A 20,384-nucleotide genomic window follows, 5' to 3' on the forward strand; every position below is an offset into this window, starting at 1 on the left:
TATTGCGGCCCGATGATGTGGACAAGGTGCTTGGACGAGTACGTCCCACCATTTGCTTTCTGGACCCTTGCCCGTCTTGGTTAATAAATAATTCCAAGCACAGGATTGGGACCTGGATTTTGGAAGTGATTAACGCCTCTCTGAGGGAGGGTCGGGTGCCTGCCCCTTTAAAGGAGGCGGTAGTCCGACCGGTCCTGAAGAAGGCGTCACTGGATCCAGAGATGGCCACTAATTATAGACCAGTGGCCAACATCCCGTTTCTGGGCAAGGTGTTAGAGCGAGTGGTGGCGGGACAACTCCAAGCATTCTTGGATGAAACTGATTATCTGGACCCATTTCAGTCGGGCTTCAGACCCGGGTACGGTACTGAATCTGCCTTGGTCGCCCTGTACGATGACCTGTGCAGGGAGAAAGACAGGGGGAGTGCATCCCTGTTGGTTCTCCTGGACCTCTCAGCGGCTTTCGATACCATCGACCATGGTATCCTTCTGGACAGGCTTGCGGGATTGGGGGTTGGAGGCACTGCTTTGCAGTGGTTCCCCTCCTATCTCGATGGCCGGTTCCAGAAGGTGGTGCTGGGGGACTATGGCTCTGCGCCATGGCAGCTATGCCATGGAGTGCCGCAGGGGTCCATTCTGTCCCCATTGCTGTTCAACATTTACATGAAATCGCTGGGAGAGGTCATCAGGAGGTGTGGGCTGCGGAACCATCAGTACGCTGATGATACCCAGCTCTACCTCTCGTTTTCCAGCAATCCAGGTGAGGCAGTGGCTGTACTGAACCGGTGCCTGGCTGAGGTAATGGGCTGGATGAGGGCCAATAAACTGAAGCTCAATCCAGACAAGACGGAGGTCCTGTTGGTTGGTGGTTCTGGCTTTGGAGAGGGTGAACTGAACCTTGTTCTGAATGGGGTTGCACTCCCTCTTAGGGACAAGGTTCGCAGCTTGGGAGTGCTCCTCGACCCGGAGCTTTCACTAGAAGCTCAAGTGACCGCAGTGGCGAGGAGCGCTTTCCTCCAGCTTCGACTGATCCACCAGCTGCGCCCCTATCTGGAGTATGACTGCCTCGCGACAGTGACACATGCATTGGTGACTTCCCGTCTCGACTTCTGTAACGCGCTCTACGTGGGGCTACCCTTGAAGACGGTCCGGATACTTCAACTGGTTCAAAACAGAGCTGCCAGGCTGATGACGGGGACTGGGTGTTGTGTTCACATGACTCCAGTTCTCCGTCAGCTTCACTGGCTTCCCATTGAAGTCCGGGCCCAATTCAAGGTGTTGGTAATGACCTATAAAGCCCTAAACGGCTTGGGTCCTGGTTACCTGAAGGAGCGCTTGCATCCATATATGCCCAGCCGCCCCTTGAGATCGGCGGGGGAGGCCCTTCTCCGGGAACCCTCCATGAAAGAAATTAGGAGGGTGGGTACTCGGAGGAGGGCTTTCTCTGCGGTGGCGCCTAAGTTATGGAACGCGCTCCCCAGAGAGGTCCGCCTGGCGCCGTCGTTATTTGTTTTTCGGCGCCAGGCCAAGACCTTTTTATTCAAGCGGCATTTTAACTGTTAACATTATTGGTTTTATCTGGCCAGGGCGGCTTATTTTATACTGTGCTGTTGTATTTTAATTTTATATTTATATTTTAATTTATATTATAATTATTTTAATTTATTGATGTGAGCCGCCCCGAGGCTTCGGCGAATGGGGCGGCATAAAAATGTTTTAATAAATAAATAAACAAACAAACATTTGGGCTGAAAGTGACACATACATATATAAACAAAATCTAAAGAAAAGATTATGTGGGTATCAAACGACAATAAATTAAGTACTAAATAAATCCTAAGTTTATAGCCATATAAGTTACTGGATAGGAAAAATAAAGAGGAAACATTAATAGCATCAGAACACCAGTTTCTGGCTTTAGAAAACCAGATACAGTAAAATTAAATGTAAACAAAGTGCTTTGGAGAGGAATTGTTGCACTATTGTCAAAACTGCAGATCCTTGCAAGCAAATTCTCTTCCTCCTTCTTGCCATGTGACCCATTCAGTTAATTAAAGGCCACTGTTGCTAGAGGAATGAAAGCAGTGCCGAGATGTAAAATGTGTGATGGATGATCCAAAAAATGCTATACTCTGAGAAGCCAATTTGCAGTAATTTGCAAATATACCAGAACAATTCCCTGTTCCAGATTATGAGTTAGGATAAATTCAAATATCTACGTAATTAAGTTAAAACCTGTCCGTCTTGGGTGGCCCTGCACAGCATAGCTCATACCTTCATTGAGCTACACAAGCCCCTTCATGGATCACTGCCTTGTCATGGCAAAGAGGCTTGCATAGCTCAATGAATCTATGAGCTATGCTGTGCAGGGCCACCCAAGACGGACAGGTCATAGCAGAGAGCTCTGACAAAACATGATCCACTGGAGAAGGAAATGGCAACCTACTCCAGTATCTTTGCCATGAAATCCCCATGGACAGTACCAAAAGGCAATAGGATATGATGCAGGAAGATGAGCCCCTCAGGTCAGAAAGTATCTAATATGCTACTGGGCAAGAGCAGAGAGCTAGTACTAGTAGCACCAGGAAGAATGAAGCGACTGGTGGTGAAAGGAGACTCTGATGCTGTAAAGATCTATACTCCATAGGAACCTGAAATGTAAGATCCATGAATCAAGGCAAACTAGACGTGTTCAAACAAGCTATGATAAGACTGAACATCGACATCTTAGGAATCATTGAACTAAAATGGACAGGAATGGGTGAATTTAATTCAGATGACCATCAGGTATACTACTGTGGACAAGAATCCCTCAGAAGAAATGGAGTAGCCTTCATAGTCAATAAAAGAGTAGGAAAAGCAGTACTGGGATACAATCTCCAAAATGACAGAATGATCTCAGTTCAAATCCAAGGCAAACCATTCAACATCACAATAGTCCAAGTCTATGCACCAACCACTGGTGCTGAAGAGGCTGAAGTTGACCAGTTCTATGAAGGCCTACAATACCTTCTAGAATTAACATCAAAAAATGATGTCTTTATCATCATGGGGGATTGGAATGCTAAAGTAGGAAGCCAAAAGATAACCAGAATAACAGGCAAGTTTGGCTTTGGAGTACAAAATGAAGCAGGGCACAGGCTGGTAGAATTTTGTCAAGAGAATACAATGGTCATAGCAAACACTCTTTTCCAACAACCCAGGAGACAACTCTATACATGGACATCACCAGACAGTCAACACAGAAATCAGATTGACTATGTGCTCTGCAGCCAAAGATGGAGAAGCTCTATACAGTCAGTAAAAACTAGACCAGGAACTGACTGGCTAAGATCATGAGCTTCTTGTTTCAAAAGTCAAGCTCAAATTGAAGAAAGTAGGGAAAAACACTAGGCCACTCACGTATGACCTAAATCATATTCCTGATGAATATACAGTAGAGGTGACAAATAGATTTAAGGAATTAGATCTGACAGAGTGCCTGAAGAACTATGGACGGAGGTTCACAACACTGTACAAGAGGTAGCAACTAAAACCATCCCAAAGAAAAAGAAATGCAAGAAAGCAAAATGGCTGTCTGAGGAAGCTTTACAAATAGCTGAGGAAAGAAGGGAAGTGAAAGACAAGGGCGAAAGAGAAAGATACACCCAATTGAATGCAGAATTCCAGAGAATAGCTAGAAGAGATAAGAATGCCTTCTTAAATGAACAGGGCAAAGAAATAGAAGAAAACAAATGAATAGAGATGACCAGAGGTCTCTTCAAGAAAACTGGAGATATGAAGGGAACATTTCATGCAAAGATGGGCATGATAAAGGCTCAAAATGGCAGGGGCCTAACAGAGGCAGAAGAGATTAAGAAGAGGTGGCAAGATTACACAGGAGAACTATACAAGAAAGAGCTTAATGTCCCTGATAACCACGATGGGGTGGTCACTGATCTCGAGCCAGACATCCTGGAATGTGAAGTCAAATGGGCCTTAGGAAGTCTGAGCAACAACACAGCTAGTGGAGGCAACACTATTCCAACTGAGCTATTCAAAATCCTAAAAGACGATGCAGTAAAAGCGCTACACTCAATATGCCAGCAAATTTGGAAAACCCAACAGTGGCCACAGGATTCGAAAAGGTCAAAGATACATTCTGATCCCAAAGAAGGGCAATGCCAAAGAATGTTCAAACTACCACTCCATTTCACTCATTTCACATGCTAGCAATGTTATGCTCAAAGTCCTACAAGCCAGGCTCCAGCAGTATGTGGACCAAGAACTACCAGAAGTACAGGCAGGATTTCCAAGAGGGAGAGGAACTAGAGATCAAATTGCCAACATATGCTGGATCATGGAGAAAGCTAGGGAGTTCCAGAAAAACATCTACTTCTGCTTCATTGACTATGCTACAGCCTTTGATTGTGTGGATCACAACAAATTGTGGCAAGTTCTTAAAGAGAAGGGAATACCAGACCATCTTATTTGTCTCTTGAGAAACCTATATGCGGGTCAAGAAGCAACAGTGAGAACTGAACACAGAACAACTGATTGGTTCAAAATTGAGAAAGGAGTTTGGCAAGGCTGTATATAGTCACCCTGCTTATTTAACTTATATGCAGAACACATCATGAGAAAGGCGGGGTTAGATGAATCACCAGTTAGAATCACTTGTTGGAAGAAATATCAACAACCTCAGATATGCAGATGATATCAGTCTAATGGCAGAAAGTGAAGAGGAACTAAAGAGCCTCTTGATGCGGGTGAAGGAGGAGAGCGCAAAAGTTGGCTCTAAACTCAACATTAAGAAAACTAAGATCATGGTATCTGGTCCTCTCACTTCCTGGCAAATAGACGGGGAAGAAATGGAGGTAGTGACCGATTTTATTTTCCTGGGCTCCAAGATCACCACAGACAGAGACTGCAGCCAAGAAATTAAAAGACGCTTGCTCCTGGGGAGGAAAGCTATGGCAAATCTAGACAGCATACTAAAAAGTAGAGACATCACCCTGCCAACAAAAGTGCGTATAGTCAAGGCTATGGTTTTCCCAGTTGCAATGTATGGCTGTGAAAGTTGGATCATAAGGAAGGCTGAGCACTGAAGAACTGAGGGCTTTAAATTGAGGTGCTGGAGAAGACTCCTGTGAGTCCCTTGGACCACAAGGTGATCAAGCCGGTCAATCCTAGAGTAAATCAACCCTGGCCGCTCTTTAGAAGGCCAGATCCTGAAGCTGAAACTCAAATACTTTGGCCACCTAATGAGAAGGAAGGACTCACTGGAGAAGAGCCTAATGCTGGGAACAATTGACGGCAAAAGAAGGAAGGGATGTCAGAGGTTGAGGTTGGTGTGAGCTTAAGTGAAGCAGTTGGTGTGAGCTTAAGTGGACTCTGGGGGATGGTGGAGGACAGGAAGGCCTGGAGGAATGTTGTCCATGGGGTCGCGATGGGTCGGACATGACTTCGGGACAAGAACAATAACAACAACCACAAAGTTAAAACTGATAAAACATTTAAATTTCTACTTTTTTGCATTTAAAAAATCAACTAGCATTTTGGAGAGTAGTGTTTGTCAAAGACAATCACTTGCTCTAGGTTATGTAAAGTTTGTGTCAAACAGAATCTTTTATCAATTTCAGCCACAACCTCTTGCTTTGCTGATTAGGTCATTCCATTCTTTTGTGTATCTGAATCCATCCAAAGCTGAACCATCATCTTTTTTGCCAACACTGTAGTTGCTGATCCAATACTCCCTGTCTACCTGCCTATCTTACCTGCCCATGTTATATTTCACAACAAAACATATTATTCAGTTACTTAATGCATACGTGCCTCTAATATCATTCAGAGTATGACACCTCGATGCTTGATAAAGCCATTAGCATTCCATAAAAAAATTAAAATATTATCTAAGATTAAACTTACATTACACTAAAACAATGGTTCTGTCTACCAAACACAAAAGTCCCTGATACTCTAATTTATGTCCCAATAGAGGAGGGCTCACAATCTAGAGTCCTCGGGGACCCTGAAGTTAATCCTCACACCTCAGCCTGTGCTCTCTCTGAGAAGCAAGAGAAGTATATGGAGAAGAAAAGAGTGTAAGAAAATGGGACTTGTTGGCAGTCTGCTTTGAAGGATGACTGGAATCCTGGCCCAGTGCATCTCATTCTTCCTCAAACTTAATGGTATGCTTTCTAGAGGGGCATCAGGATAGACCTACATTGTTATCCTTGCAGCCTGAGGCTAAGAATTTCTGTTTTTCCAGTCTATTTAATAGTATTGCTAGTAGTTTTAGTTTCCATATTAACAGTATACAGGCAGTCTCCAGGTTATGAATGAGTGCCATTCCTGAGAAATTTGTCTTTAAGTTGATCCAATTTGGATGTAAGTTGGATCCCATATAGTCACCCCCCCCCCCACATTCATGGGAGTTAGGGGTGCAGGACCCCCATGAAAATGGAAAAACACCAATATTCTAAGTCCCCCTGCCCTTCCTAAACTCACCAGTGCCTTCTCTTTGCAGCAAGGAAATGCCAGAGGGATTTCCCTCTCCAGATGGGAGGAGCAGGAAGGAATGCTTTGGAGGCCCATTTACACTTTCACTTCCTCTCTCTCCATGGTATAGGTCCTCAAACTATGGTCCACGGGCCGCATCCGGCCCACCTTGCCCATTTATCTGGCCCGTCTCAGATGTTTTGGACTCCCTGAACCTATGCCCCTCACCACCGCCTCACCGGCCTGTGCCCACGGGCACCCCCACCTCACCAGCTTGCGCCCACTGCCACTGCCTTTCAACTGGCCCCTGTTGAAAAAGTCTGAGGACCCCTGTTCTATAGTGATGCTTTGTAGGCCCTCCATCTCTCCTCTTTCACTTCCTTTCTCTCTATGGTAATGACAATTTTCCACAGTAATTTCTAAAAATTAATAGGCTTTATGGCAGTTCATGCACAAGTATGGGTTTTGTAACTCAGATGTTCGTAATTCAGGTACTTCCTGTATTTTTAGCTACTGTAATTTGTATTTTATTTTTATTGAAATATGCTGGGTTGGATTTTTATGTTTTATTATGGAATTTCAAACTGTATTGTTGCTATGAGTTTAATATACACAGTCATAGAGAACATGTTTATAAAATATCCAAGAAAGATAATCAATAAAAGTGGCTCACTGATAAAACTAGCTGCTGACCAACCCCACACAAAGGTCACCAGTCAGTGCTACCCATTTTGGCTAAGCTATGTCTATTACTAAAATAAAAAAAAAAAAAAAGTCCTGCCGTCTCATTCAAAAATCCAAAGCATTCTAGGTGCAGAGTTAAGCTAAGACTCCTTATAAGGCATAATGTGGTTCTCCAGATGTTTTGAACTTCAATTCCCAGAAGCCCCTACCAACACAACCAATTTCAGGAATGCTGAGCACTGAAATCAAAAAAATATGAAGAGTTAATTTATGCCTACCCATTACAAGTCACAATTAATGCATTCTACTTGGTGTTTGCTGTTGGTATAGATTATTAGTCGAAACTTGTGTGGAGAAGCAGCTAAACTGGCTACCCGCAGATTGCTTTTTGATTCAATTTTTACATGTCAGAACTTCTGGGTCTGACATGTAAAGTCAGACCTCAGAAAGTCATCAACTGAGACTGAAGCTTACTTGAATTCAGTGTTCTCAGGATTCTGAGTGCCTCTTAATGCCTTTTAAGGCATTAAAAGGTACAGGGTATCTATATATCTATTTATCCATTATAGCACCTGCTTATCACACCTTCCATGGTTGTTGGTTGGATGCATGAACCTTAGAACTATTATCTCAAATTCTGTCAAGTGACAAAATGTTGGATATTTTGATTAAAACAGTACATTCTAGCAGCAAGTAAACTATCTCTGGTGTCCTTGCTAAGTAAGGTCCCTTATATTAACACACACGTATACTGCTGGCTTCCACTGTACACATTGCTAAGCAGAGTTTTCACACATTCATGAGTCCTTGTAAGGAACAGTTACAGAGCTCCCAGTATCACACTTACAGGGTTTGCACCATGATTACACCCCATTCCAGACCCCCAGGCAGCCTTGTCTAGCAGCAGAAACTTTAATTCTTTTTAGAATGAAACAAAATGGAAGCCTCCCTTTCCTTCTTTTAAAAAAAAGTTGATTATTTTGGAATTTAATTAAGAAAGCCAATGTTCTTCATCAATTGTCTCCAGACTGACATTGTAGGAGACAGTCTGAAGCTCTGTGCTGCAAACACTAGAGTCTTACATTAATGCACAATGTAATTATACTAACTTGCCAACCCTGAATAATGATTTACTTTTTATCTAATAAAATATAATGCTGTCTTGCAAAATCTTCCTCATTTTAACATCCTATTGTTGATGCTTTTTTCATGTTACAGACCTGAGCTGACTGTTTTCCAAGAGATCATTTAGAAGTACTTTTACTGTAGTCAAACAGAAATCCATAGCTGATTTATTAAACAATTTCTATTCAATAGATCGGGGCAACAATTATTTTCAACTCTGATTTATTTCACAACACTAGTGATTAAAGCATAGAGTGAAAAAATTGTCATCCTTCTAAAAGTGAGCTGAAATATTTATCTGTCAAACTCATTTGACAGAAACCAATCAGGCAATGTCAATCCATTGCTGAGTATTTCACAGTCAATCTTCCATTATGCAAAAAAGTTACTTAGCCTTGAAGTTAAAAAACACAACTCATGTGCACCAAATTGCATTAGGAGGGATTTAAGTAAGCAGATCTAGGAGAGAGATCGGCAGCATGTCAAAGAAAACCAGCAGACCTATTAAATGGAATCCAGAACTTGTCTGAAGATGTTCAAGTTCTCCAGATCACAACTTTCAAACTTAAATCACTTGATTTGCCTGTAACATTGATGTGCTAACAACAAAATGCCTATCTAAACGGGGAATCTCCTCAACCTTGCCAGATACGCATCCTCTTCTTCTAAACATCAGAAACAGTAACATCCAACATGCAAACAGGAATATAGTATCACATTCTCCTAAATAATCAAAGCCTAGAGATACATTTCTACACAGTAATGTAAAGTCTGCATACAAACTGGAAAAATTACATATACAATTTCTTCTTTACTTACATTTGCTAGCAGGTCCTCTGCAGTTCAGCCTTAGCTGATCTGCTATCAGCATCCTTTAAGTTTGTTGTGCACATGTTCTAATAGCTTCATGTTCACTCCAGCTCTCCCTTCTCTGTAAAGCTTCCAGATTGGTCTGCTGCTTGAACAGGATAGGGGTGTGTGTTCTATCGCTTTGTGCATGACATTTATTTAATTAGTCTAACACGAAAAACAATTCAGGATGGAAAGAAAAAAGGCCAACTGACAGCATGTGGATTTCAGAGGGGGATACCACATGTTGCCTATATCAATGACTACCTGAGTATGCAAGAGAGCTGTAAAGGAATTATAGCAGTGCGCATATGCAATGCATTTGCCACTGAACTAATTCCAGACTGCCATACTTAAAGATTTCCTGGCTGATTCTGCTTAAAGTGAAAAGCTTTGGAAATCTTGTAGCCTATAGACATCCATCACATCATAATTTAATCAGCTCATCTGCAGACCAAAGCCAAAACCCTCCTCCCATCTCTAAAAAGTCATTAAACTGTCTTGTTCCTAGCTGTTTTTACAAACATGAAAGCCACACAAAAAAGGAAGAAGAGTTTAGTAAAATTTATTGAGACGATCCACACCTTGAAAGGAAAAATTATCATCTACTTGATGCTCCTAACCTTCAACTCCCCGAAGGTGCATTGCAGCAATGCTAGAAATTGATTTAGAGAAAGGCTTCTATTAGGGAGAGTGGCTCTTACATCAGGAAGTCCCTCCCCCTTGCCTTAATCAATAATTTCAGCAAAGCCAAGAATCATGTCAGCCAAAATGACCAGGGAAATGGCTTTTTTAAAAAAAAAATACCAGCAGAATAGAAATCAAATTAAATTAAAGACTAAATAGAAAGTGACTATCCTTTTAAAAAAATTAACTCTAGGAATCATTGCTTGCATACTAAAATCCTGGATTTTTTAATCAATCAAAAGCTCTCCAAATTGAAAAAAGCATTAAAATGTTATTAACAAGAAACTGAAGATAATGCATTTCGTATCTGTAAGAATGATCACATTGCCCACTATCAGAGCCCATCACTATGCCCAATTTTTCATATGAAAAAGCTGTCATCCATGCTGTTTTCAGACCACAATCCCATTCAAGCACACCAGTCTCATGTAAGTCATCGAAATGTACACATACAATAGGATTAAAATGCAACTCTAGTCTATAGTGTACTACTCTCATATGTGCAACTTAGCTGATTATATTATAGAATTCTAGAATTCCTAAAACATCCAAGTTAAAATGCACAGGGGAAGGATACAGTGACTAAGATAAGATTACAGTCAATTAATTACTGACAATAATTTTTATTTATTTATTTAAAATGTTTCTGCCCTGTCTACCACTGATGTCTCAGGATGGCTTAAAATAAAAAATAAGACAACAAAACAAACACAGCATCTGGCAAGTCAAGCTAAAAACCTCCACTAAAACAAACTAAACATTAAAATAGTGAGAAAATAAAAAGGGTTTCGCTGGACACCAGAAAGACTAATACACTGGAGCCAGGCAAACCTCTTTGGGGAGTGTATTCCATAGATGGGGTGCCAAATGAAAAGAATGAGATTGAGTATGTTTATGGAAAGGTAGTATCCACTTAAATCTATTTTATTTATTTTACATTTATTTCACTGATCTTAATATATCAGTATTTGTTTTTATAACTGTCCTCTGTACCAACATGTGAAAACATCTATGAACTAAACAATTTTGGTTGACCGGAAGGTTGCAAGGAAGTTACTTCCACTTTGGAACCTTCTGTCAAAGAGTGAACTGTCTAAAGGTTCCAAAGCCATGAGTGATGCATGCTTGTAAAAATGGGGTGGCACCTTGAACACTCCCATCACAGCAAGACCTTGGGCTTTTTGGGAGGAGCTTGTATATCCCAGGCGTCCATTTGTTACATTTGTTCCCACGATTCTACCATTTCAAAAGGAGAAGGCTTCCCATTTGTGGGACTAACAATTTTGAGAGGTGTGATGTAAGGATTTGCAGGAGAAACATTTTGGCAAAGTGAGAGCTACATTTTTCAAGTGGGATTTGGAAAGGATTAAAACCATCTATGCGAATAGGTAATACATAAATCTTACTGGAAATAATGCAGGCAGATAGAGTCAATCTATGCTGATAACTGGCAAAATGGGAATCATGAAAGGTAGTTTTGACAGCTGCTTTTCATGCTATCTCGCCTTGCCCCCCACAAATGTAAAAGGGAAGAAAGTTGCAGGGAGCACAAAATGACCTAAATTCTTGGTGAGCAGTACTCCTGCAGTGTCTGCTGGTATATCCATCAGAGAGGGAAGGGGAAGGGAGCAGTAACCTACTATGTGTTCCACTGTCTGTCAAGCACATCAGCTGATTTGCCCATGCCGCTTGGCTTATTTGGCAATATGGGCCTGTTGTGCCATCCCAACCATCCATTCCTAATCAGCACTGAACATGACAAGCAACTGGCTCGTGTCTCCACACAGCTTCCACTTTTTTTCATGTATCACTGGGAAAGCAACTTGCCTAATGCAGCAAAGCAAAATTGTGAGCTTGTGCCAGAGTTGGATTATCTTTTTGCTTATAGTGCTCAACACTAGACCACTTGTACACTAATGTATTCAACAGTATGCAACAGCACAGTTTTTTAAACACTGAATGGTTTAAATTGCTGAATAGTATAGCTCCTGGATTTCATTCCACTGAAGGGAATGGCAGACCCTTCCCTTCTTCTACAGAGTTAAGTATCCATGCAGGAACATAGATCAGGTAGACAATTTTGGCAGGAATTTTATGCTGTTTCAAAAAATGCTGAAGCACAGATTTATCAGGCCAAATTCACTCATATTTCACTGTCTTGTTCCATAGCTTTGGGGAAACCTAAAAAACGTATTTTAAAAAGCATGGTCTGATAGATGAGTCATCCCCCCTCTCTCCCCCAAGCCCTTTTCCTTAGTAACAGAAACTTGGGCTAGGCCCAGCCTGGAACCTCTGGAATTTACAGGAGCAGTAGAGTAGTTAAAGAAGGAATAGAAAACATCTGAATAAGTAACTAGAGAAGAAAATGGATATTACATCAGCCCTAGCCAGCATGTCTGGTAGACTATGGGAATTGTAGATCACAACATCTGACAATTCCTGGTTGGAGAAGGCAGAGCTACAGCGAAGAAGAGCTAAACCTGATAAATAATGGAAATAGTTGGTAGGCAGCTGCATGGAGAAATGAGAGTGGTAGAAAATGATGGAGCATTCAAGGAGAAGAGGAGCACAGGCCAGGCTTTAGCTAGGCAGCCCAGTGGGCCTGGAGTCAATCCTGGCTTGAATACGATTGTCTTACATAGATTCTGCTGGTATCTCAATTCAAAGATGGCACACCATTAGTGGATCAGGTAACCACTTGAAACATAATCATGTAGAGACATCATCACATAGCAATGTGTTTTGCATGAAAAGACCCCAACATCTGCTTGCAGAAATCTGATTCATGCCAACCTAACCCAATGGGATAATGGAGTAATGCTGGCATTCATGAAACTGCCACCATCTGTTTTTCACACCACAGCTTAAGTAGAGATGCCGCACATGACTCTATTTTAAGAAGCAACTGAGCTATTAGACTAAATGTATAAATTGGCTGATATGATGAATTAAGCAGTTTATTAATTCTTTCTGTGATAAATACTGTGTCATAACTTAACTGACTGTAAGCCTCTCCCTTTCAAATCCAAGAAACTGAATTAATTTTCATTTCCTTTGGGATTTAAGACAAACAAGAAGATACAAAAATAAGAAGTGTTGTACTAGATTAGACTGAACAACCGTCTAGTCCCAGATTCTTTTTATGTAGTGGACAACCAGTGGAATATCTTCCATATCCATGTTTTGTCACTATTATTTGCCTCACCTCCTCTGATTCTCTTGCTGAAAACATCATTCTATTGATCTTTGTATTATTCTTCTGCAGTAAAAAGATGCAAATGAAAAGAATCCATTCAGCTTCTCTGCAATCTTCTTATGTCCCTTTAGTACTCCTTTAACTCCAATGTTTACTCAGTCTAAGTAAAACATTGTTACTTTAGCACCAATACCTACAGTTGTAAGGGATTTCAGGTTAGCTCTTATTCAACCAAAACTCTTGCTTCCTGTTTCCTGGACACCACAATGTCTACTTAATAATGGTTTGTCTAAGTCAGCTAACAGGTGGAAGAGTAGTAATGCTACTGGTTCTTCTAATTGCATTTTGGCTATATCCAGTAATTGCTTCTTTTTGGGAGGAGGTTTCTAAATGTCTAAAACTTTTTATTGAAATAGACTTTAATATTTACTGATGCAAGTAGCCCTTTACACTATCTCCCTAGATAAATGGATTTTCCTTCTTGACAAGGGCAAGATTAAAATTACACCACTGGAAAGATAAATATTCACCTTCTGTGATGAGATGGATTCAGAACCTAATGATGCTTTCAACATTTGAACAGATGCCATGCAGATATCATTCCTGAATGGATACATATACGAATATTTGGTCTGCCTTTAAGTTTTGTTTAATTGAAAATTAAAATCTACCCACATAAAACACTATATATATTCTTTTTATAGTGTTCTTTTCACAGTTATAATAAAATAAATTTAAAATTCTCTTAATGGTCAGTTCTGCAATTCTTCAAATTGCACTGCACCAGTAACATATTACGCAGCTCAAACACAATCCTAAGCATACCTATCATGAAGCCAAATCCCACAGACATCAATGAAACATTTTGAAATAACATGATGTCAGGATTGAGTTACCAGGTGAAAACACACAATTTGAAGAAAAAATATCTGCTATACCAATCACCAAGTCTGGTTGTGGAATATTCCCTGCGAGTGGCTCACCTGCTGCCTTCATTTTGACCTTTCTGGTACCACATTAAAACTTCTCTTTTCCAAGGCATTTTAAAAATGTGTATGAACTTAAGGCTGATTTCTATGTATTGTAATAACTTCTGGTTTTTTGTTTTACAAATGCTGTATAATTTGGTTTCATTTTCTCTGTTGCTAACAAGAATATGTATCTTGTTTTATATTTGTGGTTTTCATTTCTGCAGTGTTCTGTGAGTCACTGCAGAATTCACTGGTAAAGGAAGCCAATATAAATATCAAAAATACAGAAATAAATGCAAAGCAACAATACTAAATACAAAAATATTCATAGTTCTAAAAATATTGTGCCATAACCTCAGTAGCCATTCTTTTGTTTTCACCATAAAGGTAAAGGTTTCCCCTTGACATTAAGTCCAGTCATGCCTGACTCTATGAGGCGGTGCTCATCTCCGTTTCCTGGCCGAGAGAGCCGGCATTTGTCCGCAGACAGTCTCCGTGGTCATGTGGCCGGCATGACTAAACCCCGAGGTGCATGGAACGCTGTTACCTGCCCACCGAAGTGGTATCTTTTTATCTACTTGCATTTGCATGCTTTCGAACTGCAAGGTTGGCAGGAACTGGGACGGAGCAACAGGAACTCACCCCGTTGTGCAGATTCAAACTGGTGACTTTTCAATCAACCAGCCCAGCAGCACAGCTGTTTAAACTATTGTGCTACCTGCAGTCCCCTGTTTTCAGCATAGCTATTTGCATAAAGCTAAGAATTAACCTTTAAGAAAACATTATAGATGAGCTACTGTAATGCTAAAGGATAAAAAGTTCTGGTGTAAAGATTAAAAATAATGTCAGCAATGTTTGTAATCTCAGCTGAAGTGCCATCTCATACACTGGCCCAACTTTTAAGCTTAGCACACATTTACTCAAGCACATAACATTTCACCTCCCCACACAAAACACATAAAGGGAGCATTCACACCTGTTTCCTCCGGTGAACTTGGAGAAGCGCTGTCTTGTGACAGAGTTGTCCAACTAGAGTCTTCATCACTAGGAGCCAAGTTCTGAATTCTGTGTAGTGCACAATCTGTTTTGGCACCAGTTTTTGGATGATCCTTTTTTGTCTCCGGACTGGACGATATGGTTGCTATCTGCCCATCTTCGGGGCTCGTTGATGTGTTTTGCTTCTGAGGCAACACTTCCCCATTCACAATCACCATGGATGACTGGCTGTTGCATTGAGTGGACAGTTTCTCCTCCCCCACCATTTGGCTGTTTCCATAATTCTGATCAACGTCTCTAGCTGATGTCTCAAGATCTGCATAGTAGTTTAGGAAACTCTTGGTTCTTCGGCGTTGGGTGGGGAGTATTTCACTGCCTGAAGAATCTTGCTGGTTTGGCTCTTTTCCCTCCAACTTCTCAGAAGTTATGTTTATGCCTGCAGCAGTTGTCGGAGCAGTGAGGTTTTTATTGGGATCCTGTTGCCCCTGCTCTGCTGCTTTCCTAAGCTGGTTCTCGCCATTCTTCACCAGCTTTATGTTGGAGGAGTTGTTACCCAGGAGGGGCTGCGCAGCAGGATCAGAAAGGCCCATGGCTGTTTGGAGGTTAGTCAATGCATATTTTTTCCTGCATTTTGGAGGGGTGCTGTTCTTGACTTCTGTGTGCTTTATTTCAGCATTCAGTAGTTCATTGTGGGAGGAGCGCAGGTGAAGGGTGTTGGGTGGAGTTGCAGGACCGTTCCGATTCACAAAATCCGTTGTGCTATTGCTTGCCATAAACCCAGCCAACGTTTCCACTCCAGAATCAACTGAGGAAGAAGAAGAAATACTCATGAGACATGCTTAGCATCATAATCACCCAGGAGTTAACTGTATCCGGAAACAACATTGGAAACCCATTCATATACGCAGCAGATAAATAAGCAACAACTATAGCATCTTTAATGTAATGGCAAGTCTGCACAGAAATGGAAGTGGCTAAGGGCTTTACGTCATATCTCTTCTTCGTAGTGCCAGAACACAACCTGGTATGTCCTTCTCTCCACTACTCTATACAGCAGATGGGAGAAATGAGGTACATATATATTCTTGTGGCCCTTCAGATGTCCTAGTCAGCATAGCCCATGATGAGCAATGATCCATGTAGGTCAAACCATCCGGAGGGCAATAGGTTGTCTCCCCACAGAGTAGGAGTAAATATGTGTGAGAAATCCAGTTTATTTTTGGATCAGCATTTTTCTAGTTCGCACCTACCAGGCCAAACATGAACTTGGACATAATCTGGACTTGAAGTCTGCCGATTTTTAAACTTGCAACATGATTTGTGGACCAAAACCGTACATGCAACAGCACATATGCATTTGAGAAATATGCATGAAAAAATGTCCCTCGGAAAAATAAACATAAAATCATTTTAAGCAATTGAAAAAGAACGTGTATATTTCAAAGATGCAAATAACTGATACATACATTTGGAAAAGCATGCATAAATTTTCATGCAAGAAGAGAAAAACAAAGCTCTTAATTGGATATAGACTGGAGTTGGAACAAGCTTCAACATGTGATTTGGAGAATTTGTTGAACTTAGGTTATGCTTATTTATTTACACATCCATAGATAAGGGCTTCAATCAAATACTAGCAAAAAAAAGTCCCACTGAACAAAATTACTGATTCTTTATAGTCTTTCTTTTTATCTTACCCTTGCTGTTTTAAGTTGATTTATTGTTGCTGTTGGTATTATTAATTTTATTTCTACACCATCCAACAGAAGCTATGATGTAGAGCAGCACATAAATACAATAATAATGATTAAGTATAAAATACAGGTACCAATAAAAGCATTAAAATTCACTACAAAATTTAAAAATGAACTTTAAAATAGAATTTAAACAACTGTAAAAGCTTTCATAAATTGAAATAGCAAGACCTGTTAAAGAGCTGATATAACTTTCCAGTGTACTTTTAAGAACTGACTAAAAGCCCTGCCATACAGGACAATCTTAACCTAACATCCAGCTGGACCTCAGTGGTAAACCTGTTTCATAATTGGAGGGCCAACTCTGAAAACAAAGGAAGCTGCCTTCTTGCTGCCAACAACCAAGCTTCCTTCACAGGTATCAAATGGAGACATGCACTAGATCTTGAACATAGTGTCCAGAAAGACTACCAATTTTGTGGTATTGTGGTCACAAGCTGTGTAGATTTTATGGTTTAAAACCAGTAACCTGAATTGGCCTCTGAAGCGTATAGGTAGTCAATGGAAGCAGCCCAGAATTGGTGCTGTTTGGAGCTTCTGATTCAAGTTTGTGGTTATTTATTTATCGATTTCTATCCTGCCTTTTTCCTACAAAGGGCTCAAGGCAGCTTACATCTCCTCCTCCATCTTATCCCCACAACAACCCTGTGAGGTAGGTTGGTCTGAGAGTCTGTGACTGGCCCAAAGTCACCCAGTTGGCTCCATGGCCAAGCGGGGACTAGAACCCAGATCGTCTGAGTCCCAGTCCCATGCTCTTAACCACTGCACCACACTGGCTCTCTGATTTTGCATGAGCTGCAGCTTCTGAAAAGTCTTTAGGAGTACGTTGCAGTATACATAGAGTGCGTTGCAGTAATCTATTTTAGTGGTTGCCAGAGTACAGATTTCTGAAACCAGGCTATTTCTACCCAGATAAGGACATAGGTGGGCCACTAGGTGGAGCTGTAGCTACATGCCACTGAGGACACCTGAGCCTCAAGTGACAAGGAACACCCCCAAATTATGAACCTCTTCCTTCAAGGAGAGTACTGAACAGGCTGAATGCCCTTCATGTAGTTAGAGGAAGTGCCCACTAACAGCATCACAGTCTTGATTGAGCTTCCATTTGTTAGCCCTCATCCAGACCATTGTTAGAGCCAGAAACCAGACTAGCACATCCATGGCCTCACTTGGTGATGAAAAGGAAACATAGAGCTGCATGTCATCAACATACATGTGGCAGCACAGCACACTCTAAAACTCCAGATGATCCCACTCACCAGTTTCATCAAAAGCATGAGAGTAAGACCAGCTCTTGAAGAATTCCATACTGCAGAGTCCAAGAGTTGATCAATATTCCCCAAGTGCAACCTTCTGTAGCCAACCATCAAAGTATGAGCAAAACCACTGTAACTGCATACCCTCCAGCCTCACCTCACAAAGCCATCCCAGAAGGGTACCATGGTTAATGAAAGCCCCCAAAAATCCAGAAACATCACAACAGGGTCACACTACCTCCCTCTCTCTCCCACCATAGATCATCACAGAGGATGACCAAATCTCTTTCAGTATAAAACCTCAGCTGAACCTTGACTGAAATGGATCTAAAAAATCATCCAAGAGTGAAACTTTCATCCAAGAGTACCTGGACCGGGTAGGCTACTATCTGCTCAAGGACCTAACCCCAGGAAAATGATATTGACTACTGGTGTAAAATTACTGAGATCTTCTAGGGCTAGAGAGGCTTTCTTCAGTGGTGACCTCATCACTAAGGATGTGCAAGGAGAGATGTTTTTAGAGATGTTATTATAATTAGGGCTGTACCACTACTGCTATTAAACAAATATATTGTGTGAAATCCAAAACCAATTATAGTTTATTTGTATGAATTTGTTGTATCCTCCCAAGCATTTAGCAATGCATATTCCCTTTTATACTTGTGGGTCTCCCCCCCGCCCCACACACACACTATAGTGTATCCATGGAGCAGCCATATAAAGTATGAAGTGGCTTTGATTTTGAGTGGGGGTTTGTTTACCAAACGAGAACTGAGAGACTTATGCAACTACGGAAATGTCTATACAAAAATGGGGAAGGGTAGACAGAACATGTCCATTTGAATAAATTATATGTTTCTGGTAAGTCTGCTGATCAATGATAAGTTCTTTGTACTTGTTAAAATAAAGCATCTGGCTCAAATGTTGTCTTTTGCAATGTTGACAGAAAACAGAAGATCATCTGATCTGGCTTTCATAATAATGGTCAGTGTTTTCACAGACACAAAATATACTTGAAATATTGTAGTAGAATATTATGTCAATCTGAATGTAAAAGAGCATGGGTCTCCAGCCTTTATTGACCTGTATACTATGGCTCCTTAACCTTTTTCAACCTGTTAGCACAGTTGGGAATTTAAGAAACTGCTGTGGGGACCATAAAAGTTCTCATCAGTGGACTGCTGTCCTTGCAATAACATCTATGGATCTTAGACTGCATCTTATTTTATAAAACTGTAAGCCACCTTAGGCTTATTGGAAAAGGGTGTTCAGGAACTTTAGCTAGTTCAGAGACCTGTTGCCAGACTCCTGGCTAGAGGGAGCCGACAACTCTTCTGTTGAAACAGCTTCATTGGCTCATAGTTTGTTTCTAGGCACAAATTAAAGTGCTGGTGATGACCTAAACAGCCTTATACAAATTGCATCCAGGCTACCTTGAAAGACCATATTCTTCATTATGAGCCTTCCTGGGCTAGAAGCTCTTCCAGGTAAGCTTGGTGGGAATGCAGGAGAAGGCCTTCTCAGTGGCTACCCCAAGGCTCTGCAACTACCTTTGTAGGAAAGCTAGGTTGGCACCTTCCCTGTTGGATTTCTGAAAAGATTTTTTTTTCATTTTATTTTTATATTGCTGGCTAACGCTTTTAATTTGGGTATTTGATTTATTTTAATATCTAACTGATTTAATCATAAGCATTTAATTTCAAACTGATATTAACTTTTGTATATATTTTATGTTTTAACTGTATGAATTTTAATGTTGTAACCTGCCTTGAACCCAGATCACTGAAATGCACCCACCCTCTTAAGGATTAACAGCCATATCTGCAGAAGAGAATGGATATCTCTAATGGTGATGGGGGCAGAGAAACTATTCAAGGGCATCTGCTGGGCAGGAGCAGCAGCTGAAGGTGACACTGGTGAACCGTTGCTGGCAGACAGTGGCAACAATGCTTAAACTAACTTTGGTTAGTTAATATGCAGAAGGCAGCAGTAGTAAACTACTTCTGAATTTGTCTTACCATGAAAACTGTAAGATGAAACAATCCAAAATGAAACTAGAGATAGTGCCTGAAGATGAGATTACCAGGGTGAAAGGCACTGAACCCGCTCCTGGTAAAAAACAAAGGAAGTTACACGTACCACTGTCACTGATGATGCAACTAGAGCAAAGTTGAAATGAAGTCTACTGGCTGATGTGCACAGAGTTAAAAGGAAAGTCTGATGCCACAGGATCCATACAGTTAGAACATGGAAAGTGAGAAGTAGGAGTCAGGACAAACTGGAAAGCATAAAGCAAGAAATATAATGGTTAAACACTGCAGTACTTTGTGGACTGGAATGGGGCATTATCAGGCAAACACAAAGTATTTTACTCCAGAAATGACACA

At 41.0% G+C, this 20,384-nt stretch overlaps 1 protein-coding gene across 12 annotated transcripts in view; it reads right to left on the reverse strand.

Annotated features, from left to right (window-relative positions):
* APBB2 (amyloid beta precursor protein binding family B member 2) overlaps positions 1-20,384 on the reverse strand; it is a 174,951-nt gene that overhangs the window by 77,309 nt on the left and 77,258 nt on the right. For all 12 annotated transcript variants that reach the window (XM_044417639.1, XM_044417637.1, XM_044417641.1 and 9 more), the window contains exon 3: positions 14,968-15,792. In XM_044417639.1, the coding sequence (XP_044273574.1) occupies positions 14,968-15,792 (825 nt within the window). The remainder of the gene's footprint in view (positions 1-14,967; positions 15,793-20,384) is intronic.

The sequence above is a fragment of the Varanus komodoensis genome, unplaced genomic scaffold, assembly GCF_004798865.1.
Source record: "Varanus komodoensis strain SLA01 unplaced genomic scaffold, ASM479886v1 scaffold9, whole genome shotgun sequence".
NCBI lineage: Eukaryota > Metazoa > Chordata > Lepidosauria > Squamata > Varanidae > Varanus > Varanus komodoensis.